Source organism: Phoenix dactylifera, chromosome 7 (assembly GCF_051530095.1).
Source record: "Phoenix dactylifera cultivar Ajwa chromosome 7, Ajwa_hap1_PhDact_Kaust_v1.1, whole genome shotgun sequence".
In the NCBI taxonomy this organism is placed as follows: domain Eukaryota; kingdom Viridiplantae; phylum Streptophyta; class Magnoliopsida; order Arecales; family Arecaceae; genus Phoenix; species Phoenix dactylifera.
The window spans coordinates 19,437,009-19,459,564 of record NC_143196.1 but is presented as its reverse complement, the minus strand read 5'-3'; the positions used below and the strand labels follow the sequence as shown (position 1 = coordinate 19,459,564).

Genomic DNA, 22,556 nt, shown 5'->3' with positions numbered 1-22,556 from the left:
TTTCAGATTTTAAAGATGATTGTGAACGACAATTCTGAAATTTCTTTTCAATAATACCAAATAAAAATTTTATGTAGTATTTCAAACATTCAATCAAATTGTCCAAGCATGGAGCATTACAAAATATTGAGAACCCATAATTCAAGACATCATGCCATATGCAAAATATATTATGTGCTAAGTCATGCATTAAAATATTAAGAGCAAGCATATCAATGATCAAAATCAATTCTTTTCAAATAAACTCCTTCTATTTAAATATAATCTGGCACTGATTTCATCCTTAAAGTGTGTTTTCAAGTGATTAAAAATTTGACTTGATTCTTCTTATATACTTTCATTTTTACCTTCTTATGCTCTATACTCTATTTGCTCGCTATCCGGTGGAGTTGGAAGGGGCACGAGGTACTACCACTAGCCTCCCTCTTGTGCCGTCCCTAATATACCCTACACCGAATAGTTGGGTCAAATAGTGCCGGGTACTACCACTAGCCTCCCCATTGGCACCATCCCTATGATGAGCAATATAGAAATGTTAAAATGTTCACTTCAAACTCTCCCTGTTTAAGTGTATTTTATTACGGATTTTATCTCTTCCAAAGGAATGTTCATATTAGTCTCACAAATGTGCCAAATATATTATGCTTGTTTTGCTTTTCCTAAAGATTGGAGTATTTGCCTTTACTTAGATTTTACTTCCCTTGAATAATTGTTCATTTTCTTTTCTTTATCTTCCTCTTTTTGTTATTCTCAAGTAATTTACATGAAAGAGCAGAATAAAGAATTAATCTAATATGCTGCATATAAATGTATATCATGCAAACAGCATTTTCATTATGCCCAATGATTCATAGCTTATCACAAGTTATTTTGAATTAGAGATTTGAGGCATAAACTTGTGTATTTCATGGTTATGCATTATATAGGAAAAAGTAAACTTCAATTTAATCACACCATGAAACAATCATCACTAGCATGAGAATGAAGCATGATATCAAGATGATCAGCAATTAAAGGTTTAATCATGCTACCATATAATTTCAGACTATTGATTTTGCTCAACTAACTCACAAGAGAAGAGTTTAGATTACCAGTGCATTTAGCATTCTTCAAGCCAAATACCTTTTAGATTCTTTACACCCTTGGCTGAAGAAAATCTTCCTCTTTTTTTTGTTTCCAAGGGAATGTTTATTGTATCTTTCATCGAGGTGTCCTTCAAGTTAAAATTTCTTGCTCACAAATCCTGTATCATTAGCAAAATCTTTTTCTTTTCTTGAAGGCAATTCATTAGGTTCTCTAGGATACAAAAACATTCATACAACATATCTCTTAACTAGATGACTCAACATGAGACATGACAATAATTGAATTTGAGTCACTTTACTCAAGAGATTGCCTAAATATAAGCAAGCACAAGTCACTTGAACTGAAGAGATAACTTTATTAAATAATATGGTTCAAGGACACCCATGTGAGGCAATAAGAAGATTTATCAAAGTCAAACCAATTTCTTATTTTCAAAAGCAATTTAGCTTAAATTCTATTTGCTTAAGATAATTATCAATAAGATATACCAGTTAAGTTTTAATCAAATTATCTTAAATAGTTGTTTCTATCAAAATTCAGATTGTTACATAGAATCAAAGTGATAAACTATATTCTCAATAAAAGATCTAGTTTTAATAAGAATAATATAAATTGATCTTTCTACAACTAGTATCTTTTCATTGAATATTCTATATGCATTGCTTAAAGAGTAATATCCAAAGAAATACTTGTTTTATCAGATTTGGCATATATTTCATTCTTGAGAACATAATATGTATAACTGAAAAATATGAAAGTATGCAACATTTGATTTTCTGTTTTTCATGAGTTCACATGGGGTTTTCTTTAAAAATAGATTTAATAGAAATCTTATAATATGACAAGCTGTGATGATAGTTGCTATCACAAAGCATTGTCCTTACACAACAAAGGTTTTATATTTTTTTTTTTATATTTTTATAACCCCTATATGCAATAGTGTTCTTGGTGCAAGCACAATTGTATTCAATACCATTTTATCAACAAATTGGTTTTCAAAGCTGTGCCATGAATTTTCACAGTTTGCAAACCTTTTTCATTTGAAACCTTTTGTAAGTTTATGCCAAAACAGAAAATATTTCAATTTAAGTGCCAAGAATAAAACCAACATTAGCTTTGAGAAATCATCCATAATTACAAAATTAGAGAGCTTATCTCCTAGGTTCACAATCCTAGAGATCCAAATAAGTTCTTATGGAGAATTTCCAACGGCTAAAAGGTGGAAACAATGTTTTCAAATTTAGAAATGATTCTAGTTTATTTTTCTAGATGACATACATAGCAAACTTTGACCTTGCGAAAATTAATCTAAGTGAACCAATGACAAGGTCTTTTGAGATTAAGTCCATACTAGTATGAGTTGATTTTATATGCCAAAAGTGGTTTCTTTAATCTTGGTATTCATAGTGCATATATTTAAAGGCATACCAAGTATACATTCTCATGTCTATGATCAATAAGATAATACCATTGATAAAAACTCTCAATCAAGCATATAGAGAATTCATAGAGTTATTCTTAATAAATTGATTAATCATTTAGCAACTTATTCAGCAGTAAGTAAGGCATACTATAAAATGAAGTGATTTGATTATATTTTTTAAAAATATTACCTATATCACAAAATTGATTAATACCTCCAATTTATGTTTTAATTAGATACTAAGGCAAAGAGAATGATGAGATGCAAGGATTACTAATTTCATTATTCTTTTCATTTCAATTATTTTTCTAAAGTATATTTTAAGTTTCATTCTTTAATATATGTCTAGAGCACCCAATTTCTAAATTAGCATCTTTTGTTGGAGCCTTGAGTGCTAGACACACCTACAGAAAATATTCAGATTTTCAACTTAGGAACCCAAGCTCTTTTGGGTCCTTGTAGGTTAGCTATTATTGTTCCTTTTGGAACCCATATTTTCTTAATGGCTATTTTGTCCATAGGCTTGCAGATTTTAGGATTATAAGGAATGTATTTCTGCATACTCTTATTAAATTTAACAAACATCGATTTAATATAAGTAGATGATGGATTTTTAATTTTCTGTTTTTGTTCATTAGGTTCATCAGATAAATTAGAATCTGTTTTAGGATAGATAGTGGAGGATTTAACACATATATCGTTAAGGGATTTTTGTGTGTACCAAGATTGATATCCTAATCCAGCCTTTTCAAATTCAGCTCTTTGATTATTTATCATTAAGTTCAGTTTTTCAGAGCTGATAGTAAATTTTTCAACTATAGGCTTAAATTTGTTAACTTCTTTAGTTAGCCTTTCATTGTCTTCTGAAAGTAATTTATTATTTTTCTGAGTTATATCATAGCTTTCAGCAAGAGATAGATTTTTCTGATTTAGCTTTTTATTCTTTAAACTAAGCTTCTTATATTCTAAGTATAAATCAGAAAAAGCATCATGAAGTTCATCAAATGTAAAATCAGATTGAGCTTCAGTATGTACTTGATTTTTGAATGAGAAATCACTTTGTGTTCGAGTACATACCTCATCTTCATGTGCTACAAAGCATAGATTTTCAGTTTCAGTTTGATGCTCTTCTTCTTCGGAACTAGTTTCAAATTCACTAGAAACGTTAGTGCATTCATATTTAACTTCAAGCATATTACATATTTCCTTAGCAGTTATGCAAAAAGATATGCTATTAAGTTCACTATCATCCAATGCACAATATAGAATATTCATGGCTTTTGCATTTTGCTGAGCCATTTTCTTATCATGATTAGCATTTGTATGTAGCCCATTGACTATGATACTCCATAAATCGTAGTCATGTGCTTGAATGAAAATGCGCATGCGTGCTTTCCAATATGTGTAGTTTATACCATCAAATAGTGGAGGTCTATCAATTAATTGTCCCTCACTCATAGAACATCCCACTTGGGTTGTCATGATCTTTAACTCTTGATTGTGAGATCAATGAGTACTATTAGAGCACCTTGCTCTGATACCACTTGTTGCCCAAGGTGACAAGCCAAGAGGGGGGGTGAATTGGTTTCTTTTAATTTTAACTATCTTACTTGTGTTAAATGATGAGTTAGTGAACTTAAACAAATCACAATACAAACAACAAGAAGTATAGTGGTTCGGTGCTCTCCTTAGCACCTACGTCCACTCCCCAAGCGACCCCTTGGGAATTCACTATAATCCCGCGGATTACAGTTGGATTGTTTTCCGGGCTCACAATCCAAAAACCTTTGTTGGTTTTACGGGCTCACCAACGAACCTATACACTTTGGTTTTCCGGGTTCACCAAAAATCTTTGTTGGTTTTACGGGCTCACCAACGAACCTATACACTTTGGTTTTCCGGGTTCACCAAAAACCTTTGTTGGTTTTGCGGGCTCACCAACGAACCTATACACTTTGGTTTTCCGGGTTCACCAAAAACCTTTGTTGGTTTTGCGGGCTCACCAACGAACCTATACACTTTGGTTTTTCGGGTTCACCAAAAACCTTTGTTGGTTTTGCGGGCTCACCAACGAACCTTTACAAAGTGTTTAATAAACAAAAGGAAAGATTCAAACTCCTAAATGAGCATATGAAACAATATAAGCTACAAGGAAGAGTTAGAAAGTATTTATCGCTTTGAAGTCGCTTTGCTCTTCTTTGTCAAGGATGCTTCACTCTTTAAGGGGGATGGAGCTCTTGATGCCTCTTTGAATCTGCTCAATCCCTTTCTTTGATTCTTGAATGAAGCTCTTGATGAAGAAGATTAGGGCACTTTTGTATTCTTGGGTACTCTTTTATATTCCACTCAAAAGTTATTCTCTCTGATGAATAGTGCCCCTTTAAATAGCTTCCCACCTTCTTAGGACAAGTCCCAATGGTTAGATTTGAAAAACTAGCCGTTACTCACCTTGGGAAGGACAAAAACTACAGTTGCAGAACTAACCGTTACTGTTCAGCCCGTGTTTGGGTCGGCTCAACCTGTCCTTGGGTCGACCCAACTTTGCCTTGGGTCGACTCAAACATTCCTTGGGTCGACCCTCTCAGAAACCACAGAAACTTCAATTTCAGCCTTCCTTCCCATGGGTCGACCCAACCATTCTTTGGGTCGACTCAAAGTCCACTTGGGTCGACTCAACTTCTTCTTGGGTCGACCCTCTCAGTAATTCCAGAGAACCATTTTCTATCTGTCTTTCTGTCTTGCCTTTGGGTCGACTCAAGCTTGGGTCGACTCAACCACTGTTTGGGTCGACCCTCTCAGTAAATCCAGAGAGCATTCTTCAGTTGTGTTTTTGAGGTTCTTCAAGGTTGGGTCGACTCATGCTTACCTTGGGTCGACCCAACTCACTGTTCATTTGTGCCATTTTTGCAGGAGTGTGTCAAATGATTTCTTGATGTGCCGGGGTCGACCCAATCAACCTTTGGGTCGACTCAATCCACACTTTGCTGCACTCTCAAGGTTAGATTCATTCAAATGAACAAGGTCATGTATCTATTTTCAATTAACCAAATATACTGAGAGTAATGAACTTATAAATGAAGTATCAACTTAACTTATAGCATACTCTAGATAATTGCTTGTTAATCATCAAAATAACACTATCATCCTCAGATTCCTACTTGGAGTAGGATTCCTACAATCCTAATTAGATTAGGATTTTGAATTCATTTTTGGATTCCTACTTAGAATAGGATTCCTAGAAATCCTAATTGGATTAGGACTTCGGATTCAATTAGAGTCCTAATTGGATTAGGACTAAAATTAAATATGTCCTAATTTGGATTAGGGTTTCTTAAGTCACAATAATTATTAACCTAATGAATCAATAAGACTCCTAATTGGATTAGGATTGAAGAGTTCAATTGAGTCAAAATTGATTTAAGTTCTAATTGGATTAGGACTTACCTAGATTGGATCCAAATTGGTTCACCCTTGGGCTAAGCCTAATTGGATTAGGACTTGACCATATTAGGGCATTGCAAATCCTACTTAATGTGGATTAGGGTTTACCATGAGGAGGGGCGTACGCCCCTCCCCTTTCCATGTGGTGAGGGATGAAGAGAGGGGGCCGGCGCCCCCTCTTAGGAAATAACTCTAGGACTCCTAAATTGTAGGAGCCCTAGATGGCTTTAAAAGGGGAGCAAGGGCCGGCGCCCTAGATGGATTTTATCCTCTCCCTTCCAAGCCGTGGCCTCCCTCTCCTCCTCCTTGGTTCAGCCGCAAGCAAAGGGAAGAAAAAGGAAGCCATTGGCGGCCTCCTCCTCCTCTCTTCCTCCTTCCAACGCAGGGAAAAGGAAGTAGGCTGCAAGGGCTTTGATTCTTCTTCAAGTTTCATCCTTCTTCTTCCTCCTCCCAAGCACAATCAAGGGTTGATTGAAAGGGAGGAAATCAGCCATCAAAAGAAGTCTTTGCAAGGGAGCTAGCACCCCGGGAAGACAAGAGAGCTTTGATCGGATCTCTGCTTCGTGTGGATACCCGTAGAGGCCGGACACTTGAACGGCTTCAAGTGAACCCTCTTCCTAAAACCACGAACTCAGATTTGCGGTGATCATCTACCCGCACAAGGTGAAGATCTGATCTTCTAATTAGATTAAAAGTTTTTAATCCTTATCTATCTACGAACGGTTCATGAAACACGTTCATGCGATGAACGTCGATCCCGCACATGCCTCTTCCGCTGCCACTGATTTTGTTTTTGAAATATCAGCGGCATGGGCGGGTTCCTAACACTTCCGTCACTGAATTAGAAATCCAGGTAGTCCTATACCAAAGTACAATGAGTTGCTTGCTAGTCACAGGTTGCGGTCTCAGGTCAGAGGGCCAAACTTATACCCATATCCACTCGGAACATCTCTTGACAGTAGAGCATTTCGGAATTGATCACATTCCGTAAAATGTACTCCTACACTTCACCTGTGTGGCATACCAGTGTCTCCACACTCCTTGGTTAAGAGGACAACCAACGTATATGTCACACAATGACCTAATCTTGATAATGCTGCCGTCCTTATAACAACATATCATTTGGTCGCGAACTAGTTTAAGGACTCGAAGATAAATCCTCCTTTATCATTAATAAGTCCTAAGGACTTCATCATATAAGAGTCCATTTGAAGATGTAAAATGATGAATAATGCCAAAAAATACTTTATTGATTTATCAATTTATTTACAAAATTCAATCATCAACATGCTGACGATTGACATTTAGGATACAATTTCTAACACGAATCACTATATATCTTTGTGTTTGTGATGCCTTATCTCTTGTGCTTCATGCCTTATATTCATACTTGACTGTGTAATATCTCTAGCTTAATTTTCCATTGCTTTATTTGTAATTGCCTAGAGCTTAAGTAAGATAGCATCTTATCATTCCGCTGCATTCAATTCAAAGTTAATTAGGGAACATAATTTTTAGAAAACCCAATTCACCCCTCCTCTTGGGTTGTTACCTCGGGCAACACCTATATAAAGAGACAGCCTGGGGGACTTCAGGTATGCATGATAATATACATTATGCATGCAATAGTATTCATAGAGACGACACTCTGCATAAATTCTTTTTCTTCTATACTATTGCATCTCTATTCTGACTTAGGCATTATAGGGTCCCCCACTGAAAATACTTCAGCAAGTGGACTTTTTGCAGGCCATCCTCGGAGAAAGCCGGTTCTTGCACACCTCAACCAACCTACTCGGTTCGGTTTCAGCTGACCCCAAGGTCATCCAGCTTGCAATCCGACCTCGGTCCAAATTCTATGGCAACAAGTAGGATCACGACCCTTCCTTTAGTGCCAACATGTTGCCACTCTGAATCGGCTTAAAGTGCTTAAATGGTTGGTTGTTCAAATCATGAGGGTCAACAAAAGACCACAACCCATCTCTGAGATGATGGTTCGATAGTTGTTGCATTCAGGTGGTGATGGCTCTGATGTTGGTCACTCCTAAGGTAATGTTGAACGGTGGAGACCATGCTCGAACCTTTGCTCAGATGCCGGATTGCACCTGAAACAATAAAGGTAGAGAAGTCCTTTTGCTGGAGTTTATCCAATGGGGAACTCTATGATGCCTAAGTCAAATAGACTCTTAGGAAATAGTGGAGGTATTGTGAGAATGACAGAGTGGCAGCACAAGAGAATAAGAAAACTCAAGAACACTTACCTAGATGGTCCTTTGAGAGTTGTTTATATAGACGATTGTTGGCACCTATTGCCAAAAAAATCAGACTGTGAATCAACCATTTTTGGTAACTGATCGTGCGTCATGAAGATCACATGCAGGCACTTCACCTGTGTATCTTGCTCGTTCATCATACGGTTATGAAAATCACTTGCGATCATGGTTGAGTTATCGCTGGTTGGTGTGACACCTTGTTCATGGCCAGCCGGGAGGAGCTGGCCGTGATCCTTGCTACAAGAGAGGCAGGGCCGCGTGACATCGCCTTCTTTCTTTTTCAGCAATCTGCAATTTTGGAAGAATAGTGCGAGAAGATTGCGGAATCCACGATCCTTCCTCTATTTCTTTTCCGTCCCGTCTTCTTGGGCTCACCGAGCCCTTCTTCCTCCTCCAGAGCCCTTCTCCTCTCCTTTCCTTCGTTTCTCCCTTCCCTTCTTCTTCCTCAGCTTGGGCTCACAATGCCCTTGCTTGTGCCACCGAATTCATGGCCACAACAGCCTCTCCAAAGCAAGGCAAGCCCCTCCATCTCCTCCCTCGTCTCCCCTCCTCCCGATCGACTCGGCAATGGCCGAAATCCAGCAAAGGGGCTGCCAGGATAAGAACAACAACAACAACAAGAAGGGGGATGACCACTTACTAGTAGTTCCTCGGCCATAGTGCCGCTGTCCTTGGCCGTGGTCGTTGTAGGCCCTCGACCGTGGTCGCCGCAAGGCCGAAGGCCCCCTTCCCCTCCCCTGTTCTTCGGTGGGGTGGGCTCTTGCCCTTCCCCCTCCTGTTTCACGGGGAAGAAAAGAGGGAGGGCGATGAAGAAGAAGAAAAGAAGAAAAAGAAAAGGAAGAGAAGAGAAGAAGAAAAAGAAAAGAAGAAGAAGAAAAGAAAAAAAATGGAAGACCACTTATTTGGTGGTTGTTTCACCGAGCGCCATGGTCCTCAGCCGCAGTCATCACTGGTCTTCGGCCGCAGCCGTCACCGATCCTTGGCCACAGCGGCCATCGGGCTGGAGGCCCTTTTTCCTCTCCTTCCCTGCTTCTCGGTGGGGTGGGCTCAAACCTCCTCTGTCCACCTAGGAAAAGGGGAAAGGGCGATGAAGGAGAAAGAAAGAGAGAGAGAGAGAGAGAGAGAGAGAGAGAGAAAATAAGAGAAGAAACAAAGAGAGAAAAAAATAAAATAGCAATAAATAAATAAATATATAAAAAATGTGAATAGTAAGTATTTATTTTAAAGCGTTTTGATAGGTACAATGGAGTTATCCAACTGAACCTAGGAATCTTTGGGCAATAGAGATAAGTGACCGTGGCACAAACCTTATGAATTTTAAATTACTAATTAACTTTTTTATTACAAAATTATGAATTATATTTGACATGATTGATCCTATTTTTTTAAAAAAAAATAGGATTAAGCATATAATTGTAAATATTTCATGTTTTTGGCCAAAGAGCAACATTATTGCATACATTATTATAAATGATTTATGATTATGAAAAATTGCATGTTATTATGAAAATAATATATATATGGCATGATTATGAGGACGACCCTATCACTGGATTATAGTGACCGTAGTGCAAAAATCTGTGAGTATTATTTTGATTAAAAGTATGGATAAATGACAACCATTTGATGATTATGGTTACTTTAAATTGCACCATCAGCTTTATGAACTTCCATGATTTGTACATACATAATTGGTTTGCTACAATAGTTTGTTATTATGATTATGAAATATTTTATTTTACAACATAATTCTACTTTCCAAATGATGCATTGAATCATATAAAAAATTATGCTTGATCCAGTAAGATGGTGCATGGTTACTTATTGAGCTGCAATGCTCATTTATTTCTTTATATTTTTTAAAAAATTTTAGATAATTATGGTTGCTAAGAGCGGGAAAGAATAAATAAATGAAGGAGGAAAGAATAAAGCTTGAAGCATAGTTGCAAGCTAGTAAAAATTATAGTTATATCTATGAATTCATATATTAGATTTAGATGTTATGTACCCGCTTCTTTTTGTTTAGCAAATGACATTGGACATTCTATTTATCATGCTATATAAAGTGTCATTGTGGACTTTGTGTTATTGTGGGTTATAACCTATGGTAGCACAACTATGTCATACTTCGAATCTGGGGCATGGCAGTTGGGGTGAAAGTTTGTAATTTGAGGGACTGTCCGACATCTTTGGGGTCGGCCACATGGCGAGCTTTGGTTGGTCGGTGAGAATTCATGGTGAGTTCTTATTAGTCGATCTGCCACATCCGCTATATTCAATTTCGAAATATCAAAATTGGTTGCCTATAAGTTCAATTATAGTTGACTATAATATTAAATATCTCGCTGTAAAAGAGTTATAATCAAAATTAGCTACAAGCATTTTCGCATCTATTATTTTGGTAGCTACAAGTTCTATCATAGGCATCCAAACAACCTCAAAACTTAGTTATTGTTGTGTTTATTAAATCAGTAAAATATTTAGACATCTTGTTATATTTATCATGGCTCTAAAAGAGTGGCGGCCCACCGAGGGCAGCTAATAAATTAAGCTATTTATTGGCTCATTGGCTATTTATACCGCCAATATCAGGCGTCAACGCCTGGGAGGTTTGGAGATGAGGAATTTGGGGCTTTCCTCCTCTCCCGTGTCGGGCGATGATGGATTCGTCGAAGCGTGGATAGGGACGTGGAAAACGACGGAAAGATGCCGACATCGCGCATTTGCCATCTCTTGTTTATTTATTTATTTATTAAAGTCGTATTAGATGCGATGAGTTTTCAAAAGGAATTGCGGTTGCATCCTTCGCCCGTTGGATCACCCACAGCACCAATCTCAGAGCACCAATCTCCCTTCCCACGATCCTTCTGCAAGGCCCAGTATAGCCTCACCCAACAAGGACGAGGTAGAGCGGCCTAATTAGACCGTCCTCAAAGATATATATACATACATATATACATATATATATATATATACATAGATATATATATATATATATATATATATATAATCACAGCCGCCATGCACGCACAAGCACGCTAATTGGAGTTTAGACAACTCCACAGACTCTCATCTGCTTATTCCGGTATAATCCAAGTAGTCGATGTATGAAGGAGCAGAACAAGATCGCTGTGCTTCGCGGAGAAAGCCCCAACCATGCTGCTGACTTGTAGAGGTTGAGACAAACTCCTCTCCTCTCGCGGCCAATATGATTAACATCGACTCTTCCAGCAATTTCCATCAAACAGAAACAAAATGGAATACATAAAACATGATACATATTAACTAAAATGAATCATTCTAGAAAGCAATGAAAGTAAGCATTTATTGTTCCATGGCACAAACATACAATCTTCACACCGTCTGCGGTACATGAACACTGAACCATGCCCCATCCCGACCCTGTACGCTAACAGTCTGATACAATAGGAGGAGCTCTAAATAGGAGGAGTTTGAGATGACAAAAACAGATGCTTGGATGTCAAGATGCAAATAAACAAACGTAGATAAATCACTCAAAGGAACAAAACACCAATTAGAGATAAATATAGTCTGAAAATTTCCTCTAGGAAGCAAAAGAACCAATCATAAATCTGCAGGATGCGGAGTAAATGCCTTGGATGCACATGCGCACATGATTGTGCCCATTATAGGAATCAAAGAACTAATGCAACGGGGATGAGTGGGTGAGAGAGATCCACATAGACAACTATTCCTAAACACTGGAATGACTGTCAACTATATCATGCTCGGGACAAGAACAGAATCATCAGAAAGGAGCAAACCAACATGGATGGAAGCTTAATCTACAAAATAGAGCTCTTGATTCTTAATTTACAGCAGATGATGGAATCTCTTACTATATATACAGCTATCCTTCAAAATAGAATATGATATATCTCACTTATTTCTGACTGTCTATGTGACCTCATTTTACCATGGACCTGTTAGTGTCCTTCTCAAGCATCGTTTCTTAGGTACATGCTGCTGATTGATTATCTCCAAGACCTGTTCACAACAAATTGATCTCTCTTAATTATGATGATTAATTTAATAGCTATTGCGACAGAAAGGCAAGTACACATCAACAGAAAACAACAACAAACAAGAAAGAGAATATGAGAGCAAGGGATAAGAATGGGCAAATGAGTCCAATTGCATATACAAATGAAATGTGGCATCAGACATCCTTTCTCAACTATATAACAATGCAAAATAGATTTCCTCATCAAGGTGCGTCATATGGCACACATCCATTAAACCAAAATTTGCCATACCGGTCAGTACTAGACCGTACCGGGCACACCGTACATATTACTAAACTAGTATGTAATCTCGTACCATACCAACATACGGTACGCCTCACCATGTCATACCGTACCGCATAGTGATACTGTAATAAAATGGTACCAATGTGGGCCGGTACCAAAACGACAAACCTTGCATTAAGCATTATCAATTTTCTTTAAACAAATTAGAAACCTGCTGCTCCTATAACAAGATTTTTGGAACTTTCAATCATTTCAGTTTAAACTTTTAGGCTGTGAGTCCATGACGGATGGTATCAGAGCCAGACCCAATACGTTGTCGCAACTTTAATAGTCATGCGAGCCCCACACTGGAGAATATCAGGATTGACTAGGACTCGATAGAGACATGTAGGACCTGGGCCATGGGTGGGGCCCCTCTTGAATTGTCCTAAAATGTGAAGGTGTTTGTTCACTTATGACAAAATGGTTTCAATTCAACTTTATAGATTATTTTATTAAATTTAAAATGCATAAGAAAAAAATACTAACTATACATGAATTCATTAAATTCTTGGTTAAACACTTACCTCATTTACAAATATCAACCATATATTAGATGACTCGGAACTTTAATTGTGTTTGACACATGCAATGACCATTGTTTCCTCAACGTAGAAGATGGATACTTTTGATTCTATTGACCAAGACTATTTGGATTATATTTGATAAATATAACTTCAGTCTAATATCATGTGCTTTTCTTCTATAGTTATTTTAGAATGAATAAACAAAGGGCCATATTTATTGAAAAGAGTGCACAAATTAAATGGCAGGCACTTGCCCAAGAATTGCACTAGAAAGTTGCTGTTTCTAGTTGCTTGTGAAAAGCAAATACAAACGAGGTGCCGCAGTGGGTGAAGATCAAAGTAGGGGGTACGTAGGACCTATGGGCCCACGCCTACTAGTTCACACTATAATGGTAGTGATTAAAGTTGCTATGGAAATGTTTATGTAGACATAAAATGAAAGTACAAAACCTTCATGCATGAATTTTAAAGGTTGAATCTTCCATAACAATGGTTATATCAGATGACCTAGTGCAAGGTCAAGGGTGCAAGGGAAAGAACATTTTTTTTGGGTAAACCAAGGGGAAAAGCTTTAGGTTCCTTTCATGATAGCGGCAAGGACTTGCATGAGAAAACACATACAAAGCCTTGTTACATAGGGACGGCATTTGCCAGGTTCCCAGCATTTTAATGAGGTTCAATTCTGACAATAAGTGGACTATCTGCAAAGGATCAATTATGGAAACAGCTCAACTTCCAATACCACCATGCTTCTGGTATTTCGTCCTCTGTTAACAGCATTCTTGCCTCTTCTTCCAAACATGTCAGAATTGTAATAGCTCTTCAAACATGGATATTAGCCTTGTCCATGGTTATTCCTCCATGCATAACATTTGACATGTAGGCAAGGGCAGGGATTATGGGGCAGTATTATAAAGGCATTCAAAATCAGAAATATGAACATGAGCAAAGAAAAGAGATGGGATAACACTCAGTATAGGAACCCGTATACAAGGCTCTATCACAATACTAGTTTAATTTCCAATACCACCTCCGATATATTTTCATCAATATTTCAAATACACCCTTCCATGATCCTCCAAGGATGTCCTGAATCAACTTAGGACATGTTTGGTTGGAAGGAGTTGGACTCTGAAATAGGAATAGAAATGAGTGACTTACATTCCAGCCGTTTAGTTGGAGGGAGTCCCATTCCCATTCTGATTCTAAGAGGAAATGGAATGTCCCAATCCCCCAAAATCCAATCCCACCTCTCCCCTAGTATTCAAATCCTATTCCCATTTCGATTTTGATTCTAATTTTGGTCACGAACCAAAGGTCTCGGAGGATATGACCATTCTGATTCTGATTCCAATTTTGAATTCGGTCGCAAACCAAGCACGCCCTCAATTCTTTCTTGTATGAATATTAATATGGCTCCTGATTGTTCCTCCATGTGTGACATCAAGATGTAAACAAGGGCGAGGACTATAGAATGGTATGAGAGAAAGCATCAACCTTATAAACATAAGCATGAGTAGGGACAACAATGGGGAATAACTTACCGCAGAAACCTTGAAGAAATGGTCATAACAGGGTGATGGACGCACAAGAACATACATATATTCAAGCAAGTAGTTTTATCAAGATCCTGAATCAAGACTATTAGATCGCACCATTTTTCGCATTCCTCTATTGTCCTAGTAGCATCAAATCATGAAAAAAAAAATAGCTAGAAGTAAATTATAACTGCAGCCACCCATATAGATTTTTATCCAAGGATATTTCAGTATAAAAAGAAATGATAAGACAATTGTTTTCGATCATATATTAGTTCTCAGATTTGACTAAACCTTATGGTGAAGTTCTTGTCCGTATACATCAAAATCTGAACTACATTGATACCATGTCCACATTGTGAACACAAAAGTCTCATTTCCTGAATTTGCACCAATATCTATTTCTACTTAACATCTGCATATCACAGGTCAGCAGACACTAATGAATGGTGGCATGGTGATGCAACTAGTTTCCAGACATCAAGCCCTTGGTTAGGTCAATTGTGGACCCAAAATAGGCTGATGGTCCAAAAATATGGGCCTGATGTTTGCTAATTCTCAATAAGGGCAAATTAGTCCATCTTTTCTTACAACTTAGTTGAGAGAAATCAGAATGCTCCAACCAGTTACCTTGGAAAGAATATCATTTTTTTTCCAATATATACTCAGACTTTCTGAAATCTTTACATACATTTTCTGATTAGACTGATTAATTGCAGATGGCCTGAATGGATTAAAAATGGTCAATAGGGTTTCGACATAATTGGTTAAGAGAGGTTTGCTCTGCTGCTATAGGAGAGATTCAGTTGTTTGAAATGACACAAAAGGGTAGGTATAGATCCTTATCCTTTCCCTCATGTCTCTTAGTTGTTTGGAAATTGAACTGTGTAGAGCCACAGCACAAACTTGGTCTCGGAAATGCTGTTCTTTTTGCAGCATTAGAAATATCCCTTATAAATATCATTCTCCTATATAACTTCAGTTTCAGCTCTAATGTTGGAAATTTTTAATTAGCCCTAACTCTAAGAATTTTTCTAAAAACAATACCCCCAAAACCATCGAAACCTCCCTCATACTTCAAGAAGACCCTAATATAATGGTATCTGTCAAATATTTTGAACCTAACTCAAATCATTCTTGCAGTCCATGGATAGCCACATTTAATTTGTCCATATCTGAATCAGAGAAAATGGGTGACAAAAAAACCAAAGAACCACCACTCTCAAATCATTAGCATTTGCATCAAGATATGCATAATCTCCATTATTTGTGGCAACATCATGTGGCTGTGCATCTCCCGCAATTCTTGTAAAATTCAACTGAGAGAGATTCCCACCTAATTAACAGTTTGTCAAGAAGTCATGCACCCTATGATCTTCCAAATCCTTTAAAGTCCAGCAAGAACTATGTTGCCTGCCAGATGGATATGTAAAGCACCATTATTCTGACAAGCCATCTTTTACCTACTTAACAAAATTTCTGAGCTACTAGTTGCTGCACGACATGAACTCTATCATTATATCAAGAACTACTGTTCATAAAAAGAAACTAGTTCAAAGAAGAATTTCTTAATACATTTCAACATGTTTAAGGCTCACAACCTTTTCAGACACTAGGAAAGTTTATCAGTTGATTATAAATTGGTCATTAACTATCATCTACTGCAACGTTAGTTATGCAATAATATGTTATCTTCCTTACATTCTTGGTTCCCAACTCATCATCACTGAGTCAGCAGTCAGTGTCAGAAAGGTAATAGTGGACATACTGATATTTAAATAGCCATGTCCGCATAAGCATTCATAATTTGACCACTTGCTTTTTTTTCCCTTGCTTATGGGGCTCAAAGGGGGGTAGATCTTAGACAAAGTGCCCAATAAAAAAATCTAAACAAGAAACTAATATAGCCCTTAAGGGTATAAAGCCAATAAATAATAATTACAAGAACTTGGAACTTCTGTTAATTCATCCAAACTAATTTCAATTTTATTTCTTAAACAGCAAACTAGACTCCTTTTTATGTCTTGTTGGTCTTCTGGGAAAAGTCTTGAGCATGATATTTTGGGCAAAGATAGCATGTGGAATTGGAATATTATCCTGTACAAGAATTTTTAACTCTTGCACATACTCCAGCCTAAGTCCTGTTAATGGCCAAATATGCCTGCTCCCGGCTTTTCTAGGAAAGGGTGCTTTTAAAACATCCTAAAACATGCTCCCAAAAGAGATACTCTCCAAAATCATTAAACAACTTACTTTCTGGTCACTGTTTAAACAATTAAAACCAATGAAACCTAAGCACTTCGCTCTGAACATCATATACTGGCAGCACAGTCAGCTAATTTCAAAACCATAGTCTAAATCTCAGCATGAATTTTTTGACAAAAACCTAAGTTTAAATGCTAGAATCTTGTTTCTACGGTCCACGACTCCATAACTGTACTCGGATAAGGTGATAGAAAGCATTTGATGAACTGTTTATTCTTCCTCAAGCTTCAGTTGATGTTTTATGAATCTTGGACTAAGCACATAAAATTCAAACCCTATCCGAGAAAGAGATTTATTGCTGCAGCTAATCAGCAAATGATAACAAGACAAATGCCAGATCATTCAAACTAGCACCAGCAAACGAGGAGGTGAAAAAGGACAGAGGGAGATGAACCCATGTAACTCCATGTACCTGCAATCTATTGGAGTAGATAAGCAATCTGCAAAGTTACATGCAATATTCCTTAAACTTTCACAGGTTAGAGCAATGTGAAGTTCTTCTTTCAATAACCCAGTATTTTTCAGTAAAGTTTTATAAAGTGTCACTTAATTTTCAGAAAGTACCAATTTACTAAAGGTATTCGACAAAAGCAAATTAGCCTATGCATAAATTGAAGCTTGCCTATTGGAATTACTAAAGTGACTGTCAAAAGAAAAGCCATAACTAAATCTATGATTCATGAGAAAGGAGTATTTAATGGATAGTTGTTTAATCATGAACCCATGCAAAAAATATTTGGAGAGATTATCTGACACATACTGAGTTGACAAGCACACTCCCACTTTAGTTAATGTACATCTGTTGTTTTGATTCTCCATCTCCTACTTTAGCTAATGTTCATCTCTTGTTTTGCTTCTCTATCTATAGAATAATGTATGGCAGAGAACCAAAAGGCAAATTCATTAGCAGAAAGAGTGTATCATATGGGTAACCCTCATGGATTCATGCAAGCATCTAGCCACACTAAGGCATGTGCATTAATATCATATAAAATTGATAGTTAGCTTGACTTAGGATGGGGTAATCCAACCTAAAGACTCAAGAAAATAACAGACCGGCAGCAGAATTAAATAGTCATCTAACACAAAAAACTATAAAACTATCAACTAAACTAATAATAAAAGGCCCCACTGATCATTTGAAAGAAACATATCATAAACGTAATAACCAGATAAGTTTTCACAGTTATTAGAAACTATAAGCAAAATGTGTCAACTTCTCCATAAGAAATGAACAAGTAGTTGCTTTAAAAATAGGTGAAGTTACCTTATTTTTCTGCATCTCCATCATCTCTTCCTGCAAATATTGAAAAATATTAGGTTTAAACTTCATGTTTCCAAATATTAGGAAATTTAGACAATAAAAACGATCTGTAAGTCAATGAAAAAATAATAGCAAACAGCACAAGGGTAATAATTTTAAATATGATGACCATCCATTATGACTTTAATTGATTTCATCTAAATCAAAATCAGATTTCCCCGATCATGCTAATCACCCCAGATCTTTTATTGTTAATTGAGTACAGTAGTGAACTCTCACAATTATCTCCATCTTTCACCTGTCCTATTTGTAATGAATGGCACAAAATTTGCATCCATTGTTGATGATATTAGGATCGAGTCATAAACAGTAGAGGGCGTTAGATTCAATTGGATCGTGAATGGTAAGATTTTTCCTGATTTCTTTTAGAACATTTAGATAGAAGAGAAATATGAAAATTGAAGTATGACTCAACTATAAAGTAAATGAATAGAGAACAAAAAAAATATACATGCAACAACTCTAGTTTTCACCACATATGTAGCATGTGTAATGAAACGAGTGTTTTGTTTCATTATTCAAGAAATTAATATATTGTCTATCAATCTAATTATCCTTTTAGGTAGAATGTGTCTTTAAAAAAACCATAGACAAGTCTTGTAAAAATACAAATGTTTGTGTCTTGTTTTGAATACCATGAACTCCAATAACCAACTTGTTAATTTTACTACTCAATACTTACCGGTGGCAATTAACCTAAAAGTGACATAGTCACATAAATTAGAGCCTACCCATGATTTAATATGTAATTAACATAATCAAACTGGAACTATGATGCAAAGGAATGACTAGATCGTGAATCCGATCCAAGGATGGAATCCAAAATATTTAAGACTTTTTTGATCCACATTGTGAATCATAAGCTTCCAACAACAGTGTTTGTATATCGCTCCACATAACAGGCATTCAGGTGGGGACACAAATATGGGCCAACTAATGAGGTCTCGAGTTGCTTTACATTTTAAATGTATTTAGGAATTAAAACTTACAAGAGGGGATTTGAGAAGGATGAATCAAGAAGGGCAGCTCTCACATTATCAAGGAAAGGAGACTTTTAAGGGGCCTCAAGAGTTTATAAGGGACATAACAGCATGTAATAAATAATATAATAATAGACTGCAAATTATGGGGATGTTCACTGCCATAAACCAACTATAATAGATTGTTGAAAAGCAAATAAGGATTCCTTGCATGAACTGCTATGCTTGAAAATTTGAGTAAGAATGAGGACACACTAAGCAAACAAAAGGTACCTGTTTCTTCTGCAATTCCTGGTTTTGTTCTTTTAGTTTTGCTACTTCAGCTTCCAACTCCATGGTGTAAGCCTGAAACAAATTAAAACAATATTGAAGAAAAAATCTTAATACCAGAGTAAGAAAATTAAGCAATATAAGGGTTCAGATTTCGTCTACTTTGATAAATAATTAAGTAACCAGGTAGTTTCTCCAATGTTATACTCACAGTCAACGTAGTAGTACTAAGTGTATAACCTGCATATGACATGGAATAACCATTACCATGTTCTGAAAAAGGCATCTACTTGATTCTTAATTATAGTTTATGCTTAGAAAAACTGAAAACCTGCTCTCTTAATTATGTGCCGACATTATTTTAGGTCGCTACCCCATTATAGATGTCAACCTTTGAACATCAAAGCATAGTAAAGTTGCTGAGCATTAACAAGAGAATATCTGTATTGACTAAAACCTCCAGTTAGGTTACTAACGTTTTACAAGAAATCTTTCAATAGGAAGAGGGGAAAACTGCTCCTCTCAGAGATTCCAAAACTTAAGATGAAACAGTAGGTTGTTATGAAAGTAATGTCAATTAAGGTGAAAGCAGAAAGATCTAAGTGATAGGACACACAAATGCATGAAGTATGGCCTCTTAGAATGTAACATGTTCTGATTCAGACTGTGTAGACTATGTTGCAAGGTGCTTTTAAAAATAGAAGCATAAACTCATCAGATATTTACCAAAAAAAAATCTACAGTTACCAAGCATAACCTCACTACTATAACAAAGCATGAATTTTTCATTTCTTCATCCAAATTAAGCACAGGCAAAACAGAGAAGTGTCGGAAAAAAGAACCAAAACAGATAACAAATCATGCAATACATTCAAGCATCACCTAAGTTAAATAAAAGAGATGAAAGGAAAGATCACCTGCTTACGTGCGCGTGATCTCGCAGCAGACTCTCTATTCTTGATCATTCTCCTCTGCCTCCTCTCCACTACCTTCTCCACTGCCCCACCGCATTTCCTCCCCCTAAGCCCCCCAGAGAACATATATGGAACCGGGGACAGGGAGGACATGTTCCCATTGCCCTTGCTTAGCCCATCGGTCGACATCTGGTTCACCGGGGAACCCACAGCTGCAACTGTGACCCCAGCTCCCCCAACGCCCACCACCCCGGGCATCATGCCATTGTTCACACCGTGATCTCCAATCCCCATGATTCCACCCCCTCTCATCCCCTGTGGGTTCCCCAAATCAGCAGTATTTCCCAGAGGCAGAGGAGCTGCATATGGCCTCGTCCCAGTAGCCTGCATCGCTAAATTGGCACCGGAGCTGTTGGGAACTGTGTTTGTCACCACAGTCCCATTGCTCCGATCCATCTGAGGGAACCCGAGAGCAGGCCCAGTATAATTGTTTGAATTCAACTCTCCATAAAACACATTGCTGTTAGTATTGCTGCTGTTGTTACTGCTGTTACCAATCGGCCTTGGCGCCCCTGGCTGAGTTACGTCCTCTCTAACAACTCCAGCTCTCGCTAGAAATTCCTCGAGGGTCATCTCCCCGAGTGTCGGCTGCCGCTGCTGGTGGAGGCCCGTGCTGCCGCTCGACCCCTGGCCGCTCTCCCGGATGAAGTCCCTCCATACCTCGTCGACAGTCTTCTGGCTGAGAGTCCGGGGCAGCGTCAGCGAGCCCTGCCGCTGGAGGCCCATCCCGGCCACGCCGCCGTCGATGCCCCCGCCAGAGGCACCGCCGGCGCCGCCGAGTGCGGTGGCCATGGCCTGGCTCTCCTCGGCGGTCCAGATGTTCTTAAGGAACTCGTCCATGTTCATTGACCCGAAGTCCTTCCCGGGGCCGCCGAGCGTGCTCTGGAACTCGTCGAACGTCAGCGAGTATACGGACGGTTGCCGCGCCAGCGGCAGCTGCTCCGGCCCCGCCGCCGGCTGCCCGTCCGTCCCGTCCGACGACGATCCCATGTTCTTGAAATTCATCCTCGATCCCCTCTCCTCCGCTCTATAAAATCAGCAGATCCTTACTTACCCAACCACCCGATAGATGTACCCAAAAAAATATCCCCTGAATCACATCAAAATCCGCGAAAAGTAAAGTAAAATTCAGATCACCCGAGCAGAGCAGAGAATCTTTCTCCGACCACATGATCCAGGTTGAGTTAAATTAAGAGAAAAAAAAGAAACAATCATCACACCAAACTCAAACCCTAGCTCTTATCCATGGACTTAATCCACCCTCCACCTTCAACAGCTTACATGACGGAGAGGATTTGAAAAGCTACATATCTTGGAAATATTAGTTAAATTAACAGCTTCCAACACAGAGGTAAATTAGAAGCTAAGAGATCTTTATTGCCAAAAATGGAAAGGATATCAATTATGTTATCCCAAATACTTCGAAGATTGATTTTTTCCTTACGTTTTTTAAGAGTCGCGAGAGAGACCTGTGTTTTGGTGTTTAGTTGGGGGCGACCGCCTTGCGCTAGCTTGGCTTCCCGTATTGCTGCGGATCGATCGCGGCGTGGGAGAGGCCAGGTGTCGAGCTCGGGGGCAGCGATTTATGGGGGAAGGGGAGCACCCGAGAAAAAGTAGAATAATGCGGGGCGTGCAGCCGGGCACCGGCGACGTGGCGGATTCAGAGACCGCGAGCGGCTGTGATGTGACCTCGCAGCCAATGGGAGCGCTATAGATGGAGCGATCACGGCTGTCGGTCTGGCGTCCCGACAAACTTCTTGGATGATCGGATCTGCACTCTCAGTTTTTCATTCGCACCCGGATGACGGTGGGTGACGCGCGGATACATCGCAACGACGTCAGCAAATGAACGGAGAAAATGGATCGGAAATGGACACAAATATCATAGCTCCTGGTTCTTCGGTAGGACTGGCGGGTGTTTTAGCTGGTGATTTTGGTAAGGTATGTGAGTGTTGATTGGTGTCGGTTGATAGAATTTAATAATGCTTAGAGCAAGTTCACCACCGATGATTGGATCGCAAGTGCTTTGCTGCGAACCGGACCTAACTTTTTGCCGGTGACCCGGGCTGAGTGGTTAACGACAAAGGGCAAAACCATGCTGCACCATTTTATTCCTTGCTTTTTGTGTCTTTTTTTGCCTTTTCC

General features: G+C 38.3%; 1 protein-coding gene across 4 annotated transcripts; it reads right to left on the bottom strand.

Moving 5' to 3' along the window:
• Nucleotides 1-11,521: 11,521 nt before the first annotated feature.
• Nucleotides 11,522-22,040, bottom strand: LOC103710264 (bZIP transcription factor TRAB1-like). 4 transcript variants are annotated; one of them, XM_008795929.4, is made up of 5 exons: nucleotides 21,881-22,040; nucleotides 20,355-21,501; nucleotides 19,441-19,512; nucleotides 18,131-18,160; nucleotides 11,522-12,231 (listed from the first exon to the last, which is right to left on the bottom strand). In XM_008795929.4, exons 2-5 carry the CDS (start codon nucleotides 21,414-21,416, stop codon nucleotides 12,157-12,159), a joined length of 1,239 nt encoding a protein of 412 aa, XP_008794151.1. In that variant the 5' UTR covers nucleotides 21,417-21,501; nucleotides 21,881-22,040; the 3' UTR covers nucleotides 11,522-12,156. The 4 variants fall into 4 exon arrangements, with proteins under 4 accessions (XP_008794151.1, XP_038978725.1, XP_038978726.1 ...); XM_039122797.2 differs by having other exon boundaries at nucleotides 20,355-21,438; XM_039122798.2 differs by having other exon boundaries at nucleotides 20,355-21,438; nucleotides 21,856-22,014.
• Between the last annotated feature and the right edge of the window lie 516 nt (nucleotides 22,041-22,556).

Excerpts from the sequence above, each read along its gene's own strand:
- LOC103710264 (XM_008795929.4), bottom strand. The coding sequence starts at position 21,416 with ATGAATTTCAAGAACATGGGATCGTCGTCGGACGGGACGGACGGGCAG. Across the intron at positions 18,161-19,440 it reads AGGAATTGCAGAAGAAACAG|GAAGAGATGATGGAGATGCA; the intron begins GTACCTTTTGTT and ends CAATATTTGCAG. Across the intron at positions 12,232-18,130 it reads TGGAGATGCAGAAAAATAAG|GTCTTGGAGATAATCAATCA; the intron begins GTAACTTCACCT and ends TGTTGTGAACAG.